This window comes from Xiphias gladius, chromosome 18, assembly GCF_016859285.1.
Source record: "Xiphias gladius isolate SHS-SW01 ecotype Sanya breed wild chromosome 18, ASM1685928v1, whole genome shotgun sequence".
Taxonomy (NCBI): Eukaryota; Metazoa; Chordata; class Actinopteri; order Istiophoriformes; family Xiphiidae; genus Xiphias; species Xiphias gladius.
Window position 1 is genome coordinate 13,975,353 of NC_053417.1, and position 15,554 is coordinate 13,990,906.

Consider the following 15,554-nt stretch of genomic DNA (forward strand, 5'->3'; position numbering starts at 1 on the left):
CAGCCAGAGTCATAAACAGAAGAACCGAGGCAAGTTCTCCAAGATGCTTGGAACAACCAACCTGCCACGTACCTTGAAAAACTGTGCACAAGTGTACGAAGGAGAACTGTTTTAAAGGTCAAGGAGGTCAGACCAAATATTATTTAGTTAATAGTTTCAGTCATTTTTCAAGCAAAAATGTCAAATATTTGGTGGTTTTAGCTACAAAATGTAAAGGTTTTTTTCATACATGATAGTAAATGAAATATCTGAGTTTTGGACAACTGGATGTGCAAACCATGAAAAAAAGCAGGTGAGGAAAAAATATTTAAGATATTTTTAAATTGAAGTAAATTGAGTTTTTAATACCTTCATAAGCCTATCATTTTATAAATTTGGCCTTTCTGCAGTGTAATTTATTTTTACATATTGGCCAACGTTTGTCTGAAAATGATAAAAGGTATCAGTGATAAGTTAATATCACCTGATAACATCAGGGATCTGGTCCACAAACCAGGGCAGGGTGTTGCGGTGCAGAGAACAAACTGCATTATCTTATCAACATCTTAGATCATTAAACTAGCTTAATAGGCATTTGATGTTGGCAATTGACAATATGATACAATGATTGATGAAATGACACTATTTGAAAAAAGTATATTTGGACCAAGTCAGAATTGCAGTAATGATTGCCCCTCCACACCAATGTTTCACAGTGTACTCAAGACCTTTTAAAATGGCCTTTTTTTAAAAAATTTTTATTTAGACTAAATGCTTTTTTCATGTCAGTGATTGACCAGCCCATCTCAGATTTTGAAAAAAACCACTGAGGATTGGCCCTGCTGATGACAATCAATATGAAATTTAGGACAAAAAACATGCGTTAGAGGCAATTAACAAAACATGGGTCTCTTAAAAATAAGTCTTTATTTTGTTAAACAAAGGACTGAAGATAGTTTAAGGGATCTTTCGATTGTTGTTTATAAATACCACCTCCAAAAGTATAAATACATCTGTAATCCCTCTTTTACTCATTTAAGCAGTATTTCGATTAAAGGTTTCAGCATGACACTTAAAATTCCTGTAAACCAACAACACACTCTCGCAGACACACACAAAGTCTTTAACTAATGTACATGCTAAAAGTGATTGCTTCATTACATAACCACAATAAGTAAGAGATTTAAAAAATATGGCACAGATATTTACACATTTTTGAGCAATTTTTTTTTTTTTCTTATTTAGGTGCCTTGTTGAGAAGCACTGTCCTTAAACAGTAGAGGCTCAGATTTTTCTGTGTAGCCAAAATATGTGTAAGAGTCTCACTGGGCATCTAAACTAACACAATAAACATTAAAATGTGTGAAATTCAGTTCGTGAGTACTAAAGGTCTGTGACTACACAGAACAGGCACATTCTCAATTTGTCACATATCTAAAAACGTCCGTAAAATCTACTACTGTCACAGATAGGAAACCCTTCAAAGTTATCTCTATAAATACAGAAACAATCAAGGCGATAACTGAATCAAAAATCATGTTACAAATACATGTAACCCAGGGCTACATGTGACAGCGTGGCAGGGTGAGTGGCAGACTAGCATATTCCTTTTTTTGATTGATGGACACTAAAGCTTATTCATAAGTTACTAAATAGAAAATTTAAAACACAAAGTAGCACAGCTATAGGTCCAGGTTTTTCAGCATCTCAGAGTCACAGTGATGAGTCATCAAAGTTGAATTTAAAAATATAAAATTATTTCAGCTATTGGCAAGAAGTGACATTTCCCAGCATCAGACCATCAACATTAGTGGTTCATAAATGAGAATAATGATAACTGGTCGGGCTCTTCTTTTCCCTGTGCTGGTAATGATCTCCTTCCAAAGGGTAATCATGAAGAATGTTTTCTCAATTAATAAAGACTGACAAAGGTTGGTAGGCACTCTGATACAAGAGTCTGAGAGTCTTGTCAAAAATCTGTCGCATGCTTGGGTTGATGTAGGTAGCCCGTCTCACTACTCCATGTCATCCTCATCAAAGATAGGCGGCTCAAAACTACACACTTCCTCGTAGGTTAATCCTGCAAGAAACGAGAAAATTATGAAATTTCAACTCATATCAAGGTTCCACTTTCAGTAGGCTGATTATTATTGATTTTTCCACAATTTACAGATTTCAGTGATATGAATGGACTTAAAAAAAAAAAAAAAAAGGAGTAAGAGGACATACGTTTCCACTCTTCAATCACAAGTTCGCGGCTCTCAAAGCTCTGGTCATAAGGCTCAGCTTCAGGCTCGTCGTCTGGGTCGTGGTACTGAGTGAAGTAGGGGTGGGCCAGAGCCTCGGCTGCCGTTATCCGCTTGTCCGTGTCCAGAACCAGCATTTTCTCCAAAAGGTCAACAGCTTAAAAAAAAAACGTGTAAAAAGAACTGATTCCCAAAGTCTATGATTCATTAAAAAAAATTCCAGTGTCCTGTCATGTAGAGTTGTGGCCACAGATTTGGTTTTAAACCAATATTGCTTACAAAAGGGGGATTTCAAAAATAAATAACTGCTTGCATTTAGCAAGGATTGCGCCATAACACAGCCCAGCCGATGTTGAGCAAAGCCTGTTTTTTTTCTTGTATTACCTTGTGGGTTGGCACCAATGAACACATCAGCAAAGTTCCTCTTGGGCATTTGTGGCAAGGAGCCGATGTAGTTCCTGGCCTGGGAAAATACATACAGTAAATCAAATGTCATCTCATACCAGCAGCAACATGTCTCCCACATTCAGTACCGCCTGTTCCATAATGCTCCCACCATTTCATGCTACTGATTTTATTCAATGTGGCCAGCAGTATCATATAATGACTGCTTAGTTATGATATTGCTGTCTACAGCTGTGACTGTACTATATGCCATAACCCTGAATGCAACATTAATACTACACAAAGAGAATATAGGTTGGTCTTAAAACTCAAGCCCTTTGCAGTATACTTAATGCTCATCCATTTAGTTTCTCTTTTTTTTTTTTTTTTTTAACATTAAAAAAAATAATTTTCACCCTTATTTTTATGTCCCTATGCAACCAAAGGTGGTTGTCTTTTCTTCTGCATGACAAGACTGATTAGTGCAGTATACAGTATACAAGGTCCTCCTGTAATGAGGAATTCTCTGTATTAGTAATCACCCATGGCACAAAGTAAAGCAACACAAACAAAAAAGTTTGATGGAGAACTACTGTCGAGGCACTTGAAGTTTCAGGTAAGTTTTAAGATCGGTTTGGGGTTTCTGACTGCCTGAAGTGACACGCAAGCAATCAACAACCACATACACAGCTGCTGTTGATAGCTATGTGTAGCTTGCAGCCAAAAATGATTGATAACCCTGACCTGTTGCCTAGCAACAGCAAGACTTCTCAATGTAATCGAAATCGGAGCTGCATGAGGTAAAAACACTCTGGTGCGGCCTTCTTTAAGATGTCTGGTTTAAACAGTTTAAACAAAGTATTAATGCTGCAAATATTATTTTTTATACAATTTACATAATGTTTTTGGAGTATACTGTTATACATTTTTAATTAACAACTACATCAGGTTATTTTCTGGAAAATGAAAATTTCTTAGGGAAAAAAAAAAGCTCCAAGTATCCTAGAAACAAAAGACACTGCTGCTCTTGTCTCCTGTGTGAGTGAGGACTCAACACTGAGCCAGAAAGATTCATAATTATCCTGATAAGTAACCTCAGTGTGAAAGAAAGATTTTAGTTTGCAGACTGACAATTATCCTATCATGTTGAACAGAAAATAATGTGAATTACACAATGCCATGTTGAAAGTTTCAAGAAATGTGCAACAAAAAAAGAATGAAAACCACAGAGGGAAGGATATTTAATACAGAAAATGCTGTTAGTAACTACCGAATCACCAACAGTAAGCCTTGCTTTTGCACAAAGTGTGCATGTTTAACTCTGAAAAAACATTTTAACACTAGAGTGAAACAACAAGCACAGAAATGCCTTTACCACACAAGTTCAGAGCTGCTTGTGGCAATAGTTACAATCACATGCAACAAGTGTGTCCGATACCACACAAACACTACGATCAAACTGGAAAACCAAAATCTTTCATACCCCTGCCCTCAGATGCCGTGCTTCTCCTTACACCCCACTTGACAAAAGTAGCAGTCCTTTAAGTCCTGTGCTCTTATTAGTGTGGCCAACAACACCTTGTTTGCTTTATTTATTAAAGATAAGCTATATTTTAATATTATAGTCTGAATATGGATATGTACAAAACACTATCATACCATTTTGGGGAAACACAGCATAAATACAGGATACTGATTCATGAGCAAAGTAGCTTTATAAACAAAAAGGGGGAAGAATACGTTAAAGCAGACTAAAGACTGTCCCCCCGCCCCAGTCTGCTGTCTGGTCTAAAGAAAGCAATTGTGGGTCCTGCTCACCTCGTGGCTTGGCATCCTACTTATTAGAGATGCTGGGGGTGTTCCTGTCAGACGCATTATCTGCTGAAGCTGGTTTATATCTATGAAGCTTGTGTCAAGGGGAGTATAGCGACAGAGCAGAGGTGGTTAAGAAGCTGCTTCTCAACCTAACACTGTGTAGCTAAACTGTAGATGCACTACAATGTTATGTTGAAAAGCAAACTTCAAGCTTTGAAGCAAAATGTGACAACAAAAAAAAAGTTTAGAAGAGTGATTGTCAGATTTAGAGGAAAAAAACAACATAATACTTTGCACTGCAGTCAGTCAGTGAAAGACAGCACTCAATCAGCTGTGTCACAATAAATCGCACAGCAAACACCCTTTTATTCACTCAGTTAAAGAGGCAGAAAGCAAGTCTCAAATCCACAAAGCTGAAGGATGGAAAACATGCTGTCATTTAGAAAGCAGCTAAACCAAATCGTTGTACAGCAGAGTGGCAAGTTTAGAGCAGAAAACTGGTTAGAGAAAAACCTTGCATAACTTTGTGAACTCACACACTCTGAAGATATTTTCATCAAGAGCTCAGGCCCTGGTGTTCCGACGAGCAGCATGATTAGCTTCAACTGATCAATGTCTACAAGCACACAGGTAAAGGAAGACCAGACGCTGAACGGGGGAAAACTTGTAATCTGTCCTCCTTGTGAAACTTATATCACTTAAAAACCATGTTTGATATTTAATTTTACTACATTTACTTTATGTTTCACACAGAGAAGAGCAGAGGAAGTATTTGAACCTGTGGAAGCAGAACAAGTTTTCTAATGACAGCTTACAACAGAAAAAGAGTGGAGGCAGCGGACAGCCCAGTTGTACACCTACTTACAAGCACAGCCGTTAGTCTGAAAAGACTGGCAGAGGGGAAAATAAGAAACACAACTCAAAGCACAGACACTGCGGACTGATAGGCCCATACATACAAAGACAGGCAGTGGTGCAGGCGGAACGTGGACCTGAGCCAACAATGCATACTGAGTGTAGGAAGAGTTGAAGCACGCCAGTACAAACATTACAGCAGAGGGTATGTGTCAAGCCTTAGGGAAGTCTGGAAACATGTGTCACATTTTTAATGTAAAAGGTGCCTCAGGCAGCATCATGTTGGAAGAGAAAAGCAGAAAAGCAGGTTTTCATAGGTGGACACAAAAAAAGAAGGATTGCAAATCAGCTTCTGCAACTGTGTTGGCAAAAATCATCATAAATCAATACTTCCACAACAAAGTCAATGTGCATTTAACCTGTTTGATTTGTTATGCAAACGCTGTGTCAGAATCTCCCCAGCTATGTGAGCTCTGTACATACTGTACGTTCAAATGAAAGGATACGGTCAGTACCAGGAAACAGAGTTCTTCCAGTGAGGAGTTCTGCCATTATACATCCCACTGACCAAATATCCACTGAAAAACAGAAGAACATCACACAAACGTTAAGATTTGCTCGTCAAACAACTCCTCTGTTATGATGTATAGATGCAGAAGGTCACCGAGGAGGACAAACAGCTTTTTAACAGAAAATCAGCCAATTTTAGTTCATTGCAAATATATCTATATTGGCATGTATGTCAGCCAATAAATGAGAAGAAACTGAGGCACAGAAATGCAGAAGACGTGATCTGAAACTGTGTCAGTATTCTATAGTCTGTCCAACAGAGAGTAGTGAAGTTTATTTTTCAACTGTAAAATGTCCTGCCCACTACATTTCTTAGCCACATAGAAAATTATTATCAGCTGAAATACAATATCATTATCAGATTATTTTTAACTATCAAATATCAATATCGGTATGGGCCTCAAAAATCCCGTATAAGTCGGGCTATACCTGTCATGTTGTAATGCATCCAGTTCAACATGATCTCTGGGGCTCGATACCAGCGGGTGGCCACATACCCGGTCATCTCATCATCAGTGTGCCGCGCCAAACCAAAGTCCAAAATCTGAGAGCAGTTAAAGTGCAAAAAAGCAGACTTGTTTGCAAAATATTCACATTTGTGGGCAGATTTAGGATAAACTGATGTTTTAAATCAGAGTGGCAGTTAACTGACCTTCAGCTCACAGTCTTCATTCACTGCCAGGTTACTAGGTTTCAAATCCTTAAGGGAGGAAAGCCATAAAAGTGAATTAGTGTAGTTTAAGTTTATGTGATAAGCATAATTTTGGATAGATAGTACATTGGTAATCTTGCCCTGGAGAAATAATCCTACTTTTTATGAATGAAAACAAATCTGCTCTTCTCTGTTAACATTAAAATTAAAAAGTGTTACATCATTAACACCATGTAAAGGTCCTGTTTATGGCTTCCTTTCCCTTCAGTGTTTGCACACACCGACTCTACCAAGTGAAAGATGCCATAAACCCTGGCAGACACCCAATCAATCAATCAATCCATCAATCCATCAATCAATCAATCAATAGAACATGGCACTTACCCTATGAATGATGTCTGCTGAGTGGATATACTGGAGAGAGATGGAGGAGAACATGTATTAAATTACAACATCACTTTAAAAATGTATTAAACACTGCAAAAATGTCAGGACTGTTTCTTGGCCTACCACAGTAACCTTCTGTGGTCTGGTCGTCACTGTGAGGTTGCAAGACAACCAGCACAGACATCAGGGCCCTATTTTTGAAATGTGGCTTAGCAAATTTAGGCTAAAATTCTGTTAGCAGGCTAAATTAACCCTGTTTATTTGGTTCTTTGAAAGCAGTTTCAGGCTTTATTTGTTAATCATGGATTAAGTTATCTTTACCAACAGTGTGCTCTTATTTTGAAATGAATGCTAAATGAGCATAGCGTCGAAACCATGATCAGCTTTCACATGACTGGCTGAGTGCTGATCATGTGATTGCAGATATATGCGGTAGGTGTGTAGGGAACCCTCCCAGCATGCATTCAATGTGCGTTTCTGCATTTTACTGCTGTTATTTTGTTCTACATTGTGCCCCATAATGTTGCCACTGTTTCCAAACTTTAATCACTGTTATACTTTAGTGAAGGTAGTGACACTACAAGTGACTGTTGCATGACTGGTGTGGTTCTTCCTAATGAACGGGTGACTTTTAAGTGATAATCATAAACCTGCTATAAAAATGAAACTATTACTAAATCTCTCAAAAAACAGTTTTATTTGCGTGAACAATTTTCAGGGAAGTGAGCTCTGCTGTTAATCTTTTAATATGTTTTATTTCGTGTTTCATTGTAACATCAAATTAAAATGTACTGGCTCCATTTGTCTTTTTAATAGTTGGAATCTTTTAGTTGTCTTTTTGCTCAGTATCTCAAACTTATTTACAAACGTATTTATTTTATTTTGTTTTATCATGTCACCCTTAATCTTTAAATATATTTTTGATAATTACACCAAAAGTGATTTTACAATAATCTGCACATTCTCATCTAAAATCATAATAATATCAAAACACCGTCATTACACATCTAAGAAAGTGTGGCATCTAAAAATTAAGGACTTGTTACCCTGACAACAGCTTCAGATGAATTTTAAACCAGCTTCAAAGAACCAAAAAATCCAAACTAATGTTAAATCATCAACATTATAATCTGGATAATTTTGTTATCCACATACAAAGAACAGGGCTTAGGACTCTATTATGCTAAACTAAGCCAATATGAGAGTGGTATCAATCTTCTAATCTAATGCTCAGCAACAAAACAAATAAGCGTATTTCCCAAAATGTCAGACTGTTCCTTTAATAACCTCACCTTTAACCCTCTGAGGATCTGGTATATGAGGAACTGCACATGGTCATCTGTGAGCTTCTGACATTTCACTATGTTGTTGAGATCTGCCCCCATTAGGTGAGTCACAAGATACCTGCCAATCAGAAAACATGGTCGTCACAGATTAAATACACAAAAATATCTGAAGGTATATCAATGTTTTCTCACTTCATAAAAAAACAGGTGGATATAAATTCATATATTTGCACTTTCAACAAAATTGTTTGCAAGCTGAAACTAATTTCCCATGTGGCTATGTGAGCTTAAACCGGGTTTAGCTACTACTACTTTGCACTCTCCCTTCTCTCCCGAGGCACTGAAAGGCCGAGCCCTTCACAAACGGAGTGTCATTTAACAAACACTCTGATAAATGGGCTTAATGAGACCGCATCAGTGCATAATTCAAATCTAATCCCAGAGCTGTTTAAAATGCCCAAACAGCACTTATGGAAGAAGGCAAGAGCAGGATGCTACAATGGCAGTTTTGCAGCCAAAACACACAGAGCCATGTGCTGCTTCGTCAGTCTGCTGCTCAGCGAATACCCATTTCATGAATACTCATCTGTTCTCACATAGCACAAAGAGCGAAGCTTTAAAATAGCACCTGGTTAGGCTTGAACTTGTTCTCAGCAGCAGACACAGGGACACAGACACTCTACAAAGTTCACCCGCCTTGGAAAAAAAAAGGGCTATAAATAGTGACCTCTGTTTTCTTCTCTCCTATAGAAACAGGAGCATGGTTGGAGCTGTGAGGAGCCCTACTGCAGCGTTGTGACTCAGTCTGTATTTTTAGAGCCGAGGGGGAACCACACTTACAGTACCTGCATATCTGAGATTTTTCCTGGATATCACACTGCATGCTGAACATTTTTGATGTTCCAGCAGATGTGCGGATAGAGAGAGCCATATTTCCTTCTGACAACCTCTGACTCAGCATTTATTCTTCCCTGTAGTGAAAGAGAAGCTTCACAGTACAAGTTTCTGTTTCCACACCACCCATTCTCTCTCTCTCTCTCTCTTTTTCCTTTCCTCACTCCAGTCTACACGGAGTCTACATGTGTGACCTTGTATTGCCTTTAGTCCACCATGACATTATGCTAATCAGGGTGGAGGGTGGGGTATCTAAAGAGGATAACCTTCCATTTCAACAGCAAATAGAGTCACCTCCATACTTCTGTGTTCCTATAGGCATGTTACCATTCTGCAAAACTGTTGCACTTCAATGATTTAGTTTTGCACTTCTATAACACTGTCATACTCATGAAAGACAGTTTATTTAAAAAAAAAAAAAAAAAAGGTCTAAAATAGATGCAGCAGAAACAGAGATGTCGTCATATATTTATTCCACACAGTCTTCTTCCTTATCAAAACATGGCTCCTATATTACCCATAATGCAACTGGACCATGACATTTTGATCAGAGATTCAGAATGGGTTAATTTTCCATACATACATCTGCCTATTAGGTACTAGCTTGCTGCTAGATATAGTGATACTGCTTATCCTTCGAGGGTCGCTGGGGGCTGGTGCCAATCCCAGCTGACATTGGGTGGGGTACAATCTGGATAGGTCACCAGTGTATCACAGGGCTAACACTTAGAGGCAAATAACCAATCACACTCACATTCACACCTATGGGCAATTTAGAGTTGCCAATTAACCTAACCTGCATGTCTTTGGACTGTGGGAGGAAGCCGGAGTACCCGGAGGAAACCCATGGAGGCACGGGGAGAACATGTAAGCTCCACATAGAGAGCAGAACCCAGAGCCATCTTGCTGTGAGGCAACAGTGCTAACCACTGCACCACCGATCCACCATAAATTTCCCTACAGGAAAATATAAAGTATGAAATCAAAAATGCGTGAGGAAAACAAATGTGACACCCAGTTGTCAGTTGAGGCACATTTTTATGTCGGATGTCGAATGAAATCTGTCTCAATTTGATTGAGACAATCTGCTCAGTGCACAGAGAAGAGGAAGAATCTGACATTCTGCACACAATGCACGTCTGAGGAATGAGTCACTGTCTAACTGTCCACTTCCCATTTCTAACAACTTTCAACATCAACAAATAATAACTACCTGTTTGCTAGCAGCAAAGTAGCTACAATGTTAGTCACAAAGCCAGAAACCAGGAAACACAGGGCAGGAAGCTGGTGGTGAAATGAGTCTTGTAGCAGCCAAAGAGTGAAAAAATAACCGTGTAGACAGTCTAAAAAGTGTTCCACTTTGGCCTGCTGGCCTGCCTCCAGGTGTTTCCCAGCCAAAGCTAGGATTGTCTGCTGCTGGGAAACTAAAGGCTGCAGTTTGTTGAACACTGTTGCTAAATTACACACAAGTGTTGCTGAGGTGACACCCTGACCCCTGAGCCAAAGTGCAGAGAGGGGGAAACTTGGGATTCAGGTAGCCATTTTAAACAAACACGGTCAACTTACACATCAGTGAATTCCTTCAGAGAAGTAGCCGGGGTAAAGACATCCAGGAGGCCAATAACCTGCAAAAATATGTAAACTATTGTCAAGTTAACAACACAAAGAACAATAGCCAGCAACTAAAATCTTAAACCGCAGATTTTTCTTTTTATGCAAACACATTGTCAGTCATTGAATAACCAAACAAAAGCAACTTTGTTTTTTATGCCTGTTTACCACCAGGCGAAACCAAAGGAAGAGAAACAAGTCGGCTCACATTTTCGTGTTTCATGTGCTTAAGCAGCCGCAGCTCTCTGTATGTTCTCTTGGCATGGATGATGGACTGAAACGGCCGAGAGAGCTTCTTCACAGCGACCTTCAAACAACTCTTCATATCATGTGCAGAACTGTTAGAAAAAAGTGGGCAAACATGTAAGTTTAAAACTCATAGATGAATAACAAATTACATGTAATCATCCTCATTACTCACACAGAATTTGTGTCAGCATGTACTGATTAAATAATCAAACCTGACAAACATGTACTGAACACTTTAAACTAGAAATGAACTTTGGAAAAGCTAAACTGCTCATTTTTAGGCAGATGAGAAAAACGGTTTCATGTGGCTCAGAATGGGCTGAGTTTGCTTTCAGAACCAAATTAGGTGCAGTAAGAGCTGCTGAAGGCTGAGGAAAAAGGGCGACATCAGCATAAAATGTCATTTCTCAGCAGACTGGGAGCAGCCCTCCCTGCAGTCTGTCCTGCACTCTGAAGGCTGACTGTCTCTGACCCAACCCCAACACTTCCTCCTGCTCAGCTCATCCAATCATAGTCATTACTGGTGGACAGCTACCTTTGACTGCTGCTGGGATTCAGAGACCAGAGGCCCACTCTGCCTGGGGATACAGTGATATCATGACTTCTTGAAGCCAACTTTTAACACAACATTTTCCATCCATGTCTGCCTTTTTTTTGTTGACATAATACAAATGTGGATGTAAATGTGTCAAGCTATTAAAAAAATGCAGAAATTAGATCTGTAGGAATGGCAATTCCACAACAACCAAAGAGAGAGAAACTGGGTACTCAACCTCAAAAATATAAAATGAAAGTAGAAAAGGGATCTTCCTAAGGCTTTTGGCCAAAGCATGTCAGCAATTATATTGAAATAAAATTTGAAGATGCACAGATTTTGCCTGCTTTGATGGTGCCCCGTATTTTTCTACTTTGATAACGAAATAAGGATAATATTGTGGCTCAGTAGATAGAGAAGGTCTTCCATTAATCACAGTACTAACAGTTCAATCCCTGGCTCCTCCTGTCGCCATGTCAATGACAATGAACCCCATATCCTTCCCAGTGGTTAGGCCCGGCATGGTATCTTGCTACCATCGGTGTGCGAGTGTGAATATGAGATAAATTAAAAGACACTTTGGATAAAAGCAATGTATAAATGCAGTCCATTCACCAATAATGTTGTTGTATATTAATTTCTGATTCTGAGGACAACTAAATGTTATTATTCTTAGCATTTTTTATATACTGGACAATCTTTGCAATCTCAGCTCTAAACACTAATTAAGACTGTGCAGTTTCACTATACAATAACTGGTCAGAGATTCACATTGAACTTAAGGCAGAGTCGATCGTGTAAACACTGACAATACAAGCCAGTGAGCTGTTTGGAGGAAAAAAAAAAACAAAAAAACAAAAAAAAAAACAACAATCACACTGGTGAGCAGCTAGTAATCTGACCAGCAACAGATTATCCTATTGCCCAGCAACAGCACAGCTGTCCGCTTCCATTTGCAAAACAAACATCTGCCCACTAAATCAAGTGTACCGCCAACAATGTTACGTCCTAGATAGTGTGAGTACAACCTATTTAAGCAACATACCAAAGCAAAAGCTCCATCCCGTGAAAGTTAACCCTCTTGCCACCAAGCAGCATTAAGGAAATCCACTTTACTACCAAGGTCCTCTAATAAGAAGCACAAATCAACAGGAATGACCTTTATTTCCGCTGTAAATGCAAATGCCTGTGCTCCAGATTTGTTTATCATTACTGAAAACATCACAGTAGAGTTCCCTAAAAGATAAGTCAAAATGCTTTAATTAAGCCATGGTATTGATAACTTGATGAGACTACCCGTCAATTGAGATCCTTATGACCAGGAAATTTGTTCTTAACTTGTCTTACTGGCTGTATTACAATTAAATCATACACAATTACGATGATTTTCTTTGACGATCTGTGAAATATTTTTACAATTAACATTTTTATCATATACTTATATATGTTTATATACTTATATAAACAGAAAAACAGCAAATCCTCACATCTAAGATGCTAAAAACATAAATTTTTTCCTTGCAAAATGACAATTAATCAGTAATCAAAATTGTCTACGATGAATTTCTTTCAATCAATTGATTAATTGACTAATCATTTCATCACAAATTTTAATGTAATAAACTGTTCTAAATTAGGGAAAATAACTTGGAACCCAGCTATTTTCTTGACCGTGTTATCAACATTACTAATAATTACCAAGACTGGGGCTGAAACGATTAGTCGATTAATCAATTAATCGATTGACAGAAAAATTATTGGCAACTATTTTAAAACTCAACTAATCGTTTCAATGATTTTCAAATAAAAAATGTTTAACGTTCCCTAGTTGCAGCCTCTTAAATGTGAGGATTGATTGCTTTTGTCTGTTAAAAGCTAAATAATTGAGAATATCTTTGGGTTTTGGGCTGTCTGTTGAACAAAACAAGCCATTTAAGGTCATAACCCTTTATATTTGAGAAGTTGCAAATGGCATTTTTTGAAAATTTTTTGACATTTAATAGGCTAACAAAAAAAAATTGAAAATATAATCTGCAGGCAGGAAAAGTGCCAAATATTTGCAGATTTTAGCCTCTCAAAAGAGCAGATTTACTGCATATCTCTGTCATATACCATTGTAAACTGAATATTTTGAGGTTTTCGGACTTTTGGTTGACATTTCACAACATCACCTTTACCCCAGTGAAACTAAACTAAATGATAAATCAAAACAAATAATCTGCAGATTAATCTACCATTTACATTATTGTTAGCTGCAGCCCTACTAAAATAATCAATATTACGGTAGCAAGCAGAGACTGCATATAAAGGATATATATCATATTATTAGATTACATACAGTCTACGGTAGTGAGTCAAAAACATATTTTAATATTTGTACTCCAGATTCTTCTAAAACACAGGAGCAACAGCTAACAATATCTGTTAACCTCATCATAATATACTCGGATTACGTGATCTGTTGGTGGGAGTTTATGGTGATAATGTAAAAATAGGACATTCAAGTAAACCCTGCTAACACTGTGTTCAGATGCAGTGTGTGAGTAAGTAGAAATGCTGACTGATGAGTCAGTTTTGTGATTGTAAAATGCCCACTGATCAGATAATGACTCTCATACTTAATCAACAATTAAACGTTATTGTAAGTGAGCAGTTTTCCTGTAGTGCAGCTTGTGTGAATACACATTAAGGTTAATTACAGATTTTGCAGGTGGATAATACGCGATAGATAAGAAGTCAACTGATTTTCTTGTTGAAAGTCACATCGTGGCTCCACCTTGCTAGCCAACAATCAGGACGAGCTAACCTAACTTTAGCATCTGCAGCGCAGGCCTCGTCTAAATGAATGGAGGTTAAGTTAGGTGACCAGGCTAAAACACCCGTACACACTCGTAACGAAATGAAAGTGATTTACCACACGGATCCGTATGCACCAGAGCCCACCGGGGACAGGTTTTGGTACCGCTCCGGGACTTCCCATATCGTCTTGTTGACCTCCTGTCGATAAAACACGGGTCTCTCTTTCTGCGACATTCCTGCAGAAGCAACTGCCTATCACCGACTGCACTTTCTGCGCTCACTGAGGTGGGTCCTCCGAGCCTGAGTTCAACTTCCCCAAGTTACGAAAAGAGGAGCTAAATGAAATGTCTCTCGCCCTTAGATAACTTTAAACACTATAAAGTTACGGGCCTGTCGTCTTGCTAAATGTTGCAGAATAACCGTCAGTTGCGCGCACGTTTTCGGACCTTCTCTTTCGCTCCTCTCTCCGCTACTCGCTTTCAGACACCTCCGAGATTTCACCCTACTTGCTTGCAACACGGAGCAAAGTCTCGCGAGAAAACAAAACTTGGGACAGCGGAGCCGACGGGACGACAGAAACTGAAACCCTAGCTGCTTTCAGGTGCTGCTGGAAAAAATAAGTAAAAGGTACATCTCCTCAGCCCAATTGTCAGTAAGGAAGAGTTATAAAAACGACACTCAGTGGTGGACAGTAACTAAATACATTTACTCAAGTACTGTACTTACGTACAATTTTCGGATAATTGTAATTTACTTTTATTTAATTTATGTACAGACATATATTGTACTTTTTAACGCCGCTACATTTACACTCAGTTGTCAGTTTATTAGCTACACCAGCTGAAAGTAAGGTAGTCTAATACAGCAGTCCTGCAGTATATCCTCCTTAATGAAGGTTATAATGTTCAGTTTTTATTGAAATCGAGAAAGGTGTTGATTCAAGTGTATGATAATTTTACAAGATGGAGTTTGTGATGCTGTTGCACTGAATTGCATTGTACAGAGCTTTTTTTTCTGGTATTTAGCCTACCCTCATTGATATAAACGGGGTGGTCAAAATAATAGAAACACCTGTCCCTATAGCGCAATAGAATTCAACAGCACCACAAACTGCAGCCTCCAAAATGACCACGAAATTGAATCGGCACCTCTTTGAAACAGATTCAACAGAAACTAAACATTATAACCCCCATGAAGGAGGATTTATTGCAGGACTGTTGTATAATACTGCATGAGTTTTAGCCAGATGTACCTAATAAACTGGCAGCTTGAGGAATCATACTAATAAAATA

The 15,554-nt window shown here is 38.4% G+C and overlaps 1 protein-coding gene across 3 annotated transcripts; it reads right to left on the reverse strand.

The window, feature by feature from the left end:
• Positions 1-887: 887 nt before the first annotated feature.
• mapk14a (mitogen-activated protein kinase 14a) lies at positions 888-14,816 on the reverse strand. 3 transcript variants are annotated; one of them, XM_040152877.1, is made up of 12 exons: positions 14,378-14,814; positions 10,888-11,017; positions 10,635-10,693; positions 8,181-8,292; positions 6,886-6,915; positions 6,502-6,549; positions 6,279-6,393; positions 5,786-5,857; positions 4,961-5,040; positions 2,610-2,688; positions 2,209-2,382; positions 888-2,059 (listed from the first exon to the last, which is right to left on the reverse strand). In XM_040152877.1, the coding sequence occupies exons 1-12, from the start codon at positions 14,494-14,496 to the stop codon at positions 1,995-1,997; spliced, it is 1,083 nt and encodes a 360-aa protein (XP_040008811.1). In that variant the 5' UTR covers positions 14,497-14,814; the 3' UTR covers positions 888-1,994. The 3 variants fall into 3 exon arrangements, with proteins under 3 accessions (XP_040008811.1, XP_040008810.1, XP_040008812.1); XM_040152876.1 differs by lacking the exon at positions 4,961-5,040 and adding an exon at positions 4,428-4,507 and having other exon boundaries at positions 14,378-14,813; XM_040152878.1 differs by lacking the exons at positions 888-2,059; positions 2,209-2,382; positions 2,610-2,688 and adding an exon at positions 4,518-4,635 and having other exon boundaries at positions 14,378-14,816.
• Positions 14,817-15,554: the final 738 nt, after the last annotated feature.

Bases quoted from the DNA above. Each gene is read 5' to 3' on its own strand.
- mapk14a (XM_040152877.1), bottom strand. From the start codon at position 14,496: ATGTCGCAGAAAGAGAGACCCGTGTTTTATCGACAGGAGGTCAACAAG. The intron at 6,550-6,885 runs GTAAGTGCCATG...TCCTCCCTTAAG, and splicing joins CAGCAGACATCATTCATAGG to GATTTGAAACCTAGTAACCT. The intron at 2,689-4,960 runs GTGAGTTCACAA...GTATTTTCCCAG, and splicing joins TGAAAATATCTTCAGAGTGT to GCCAGGAACTACATCGGCTC.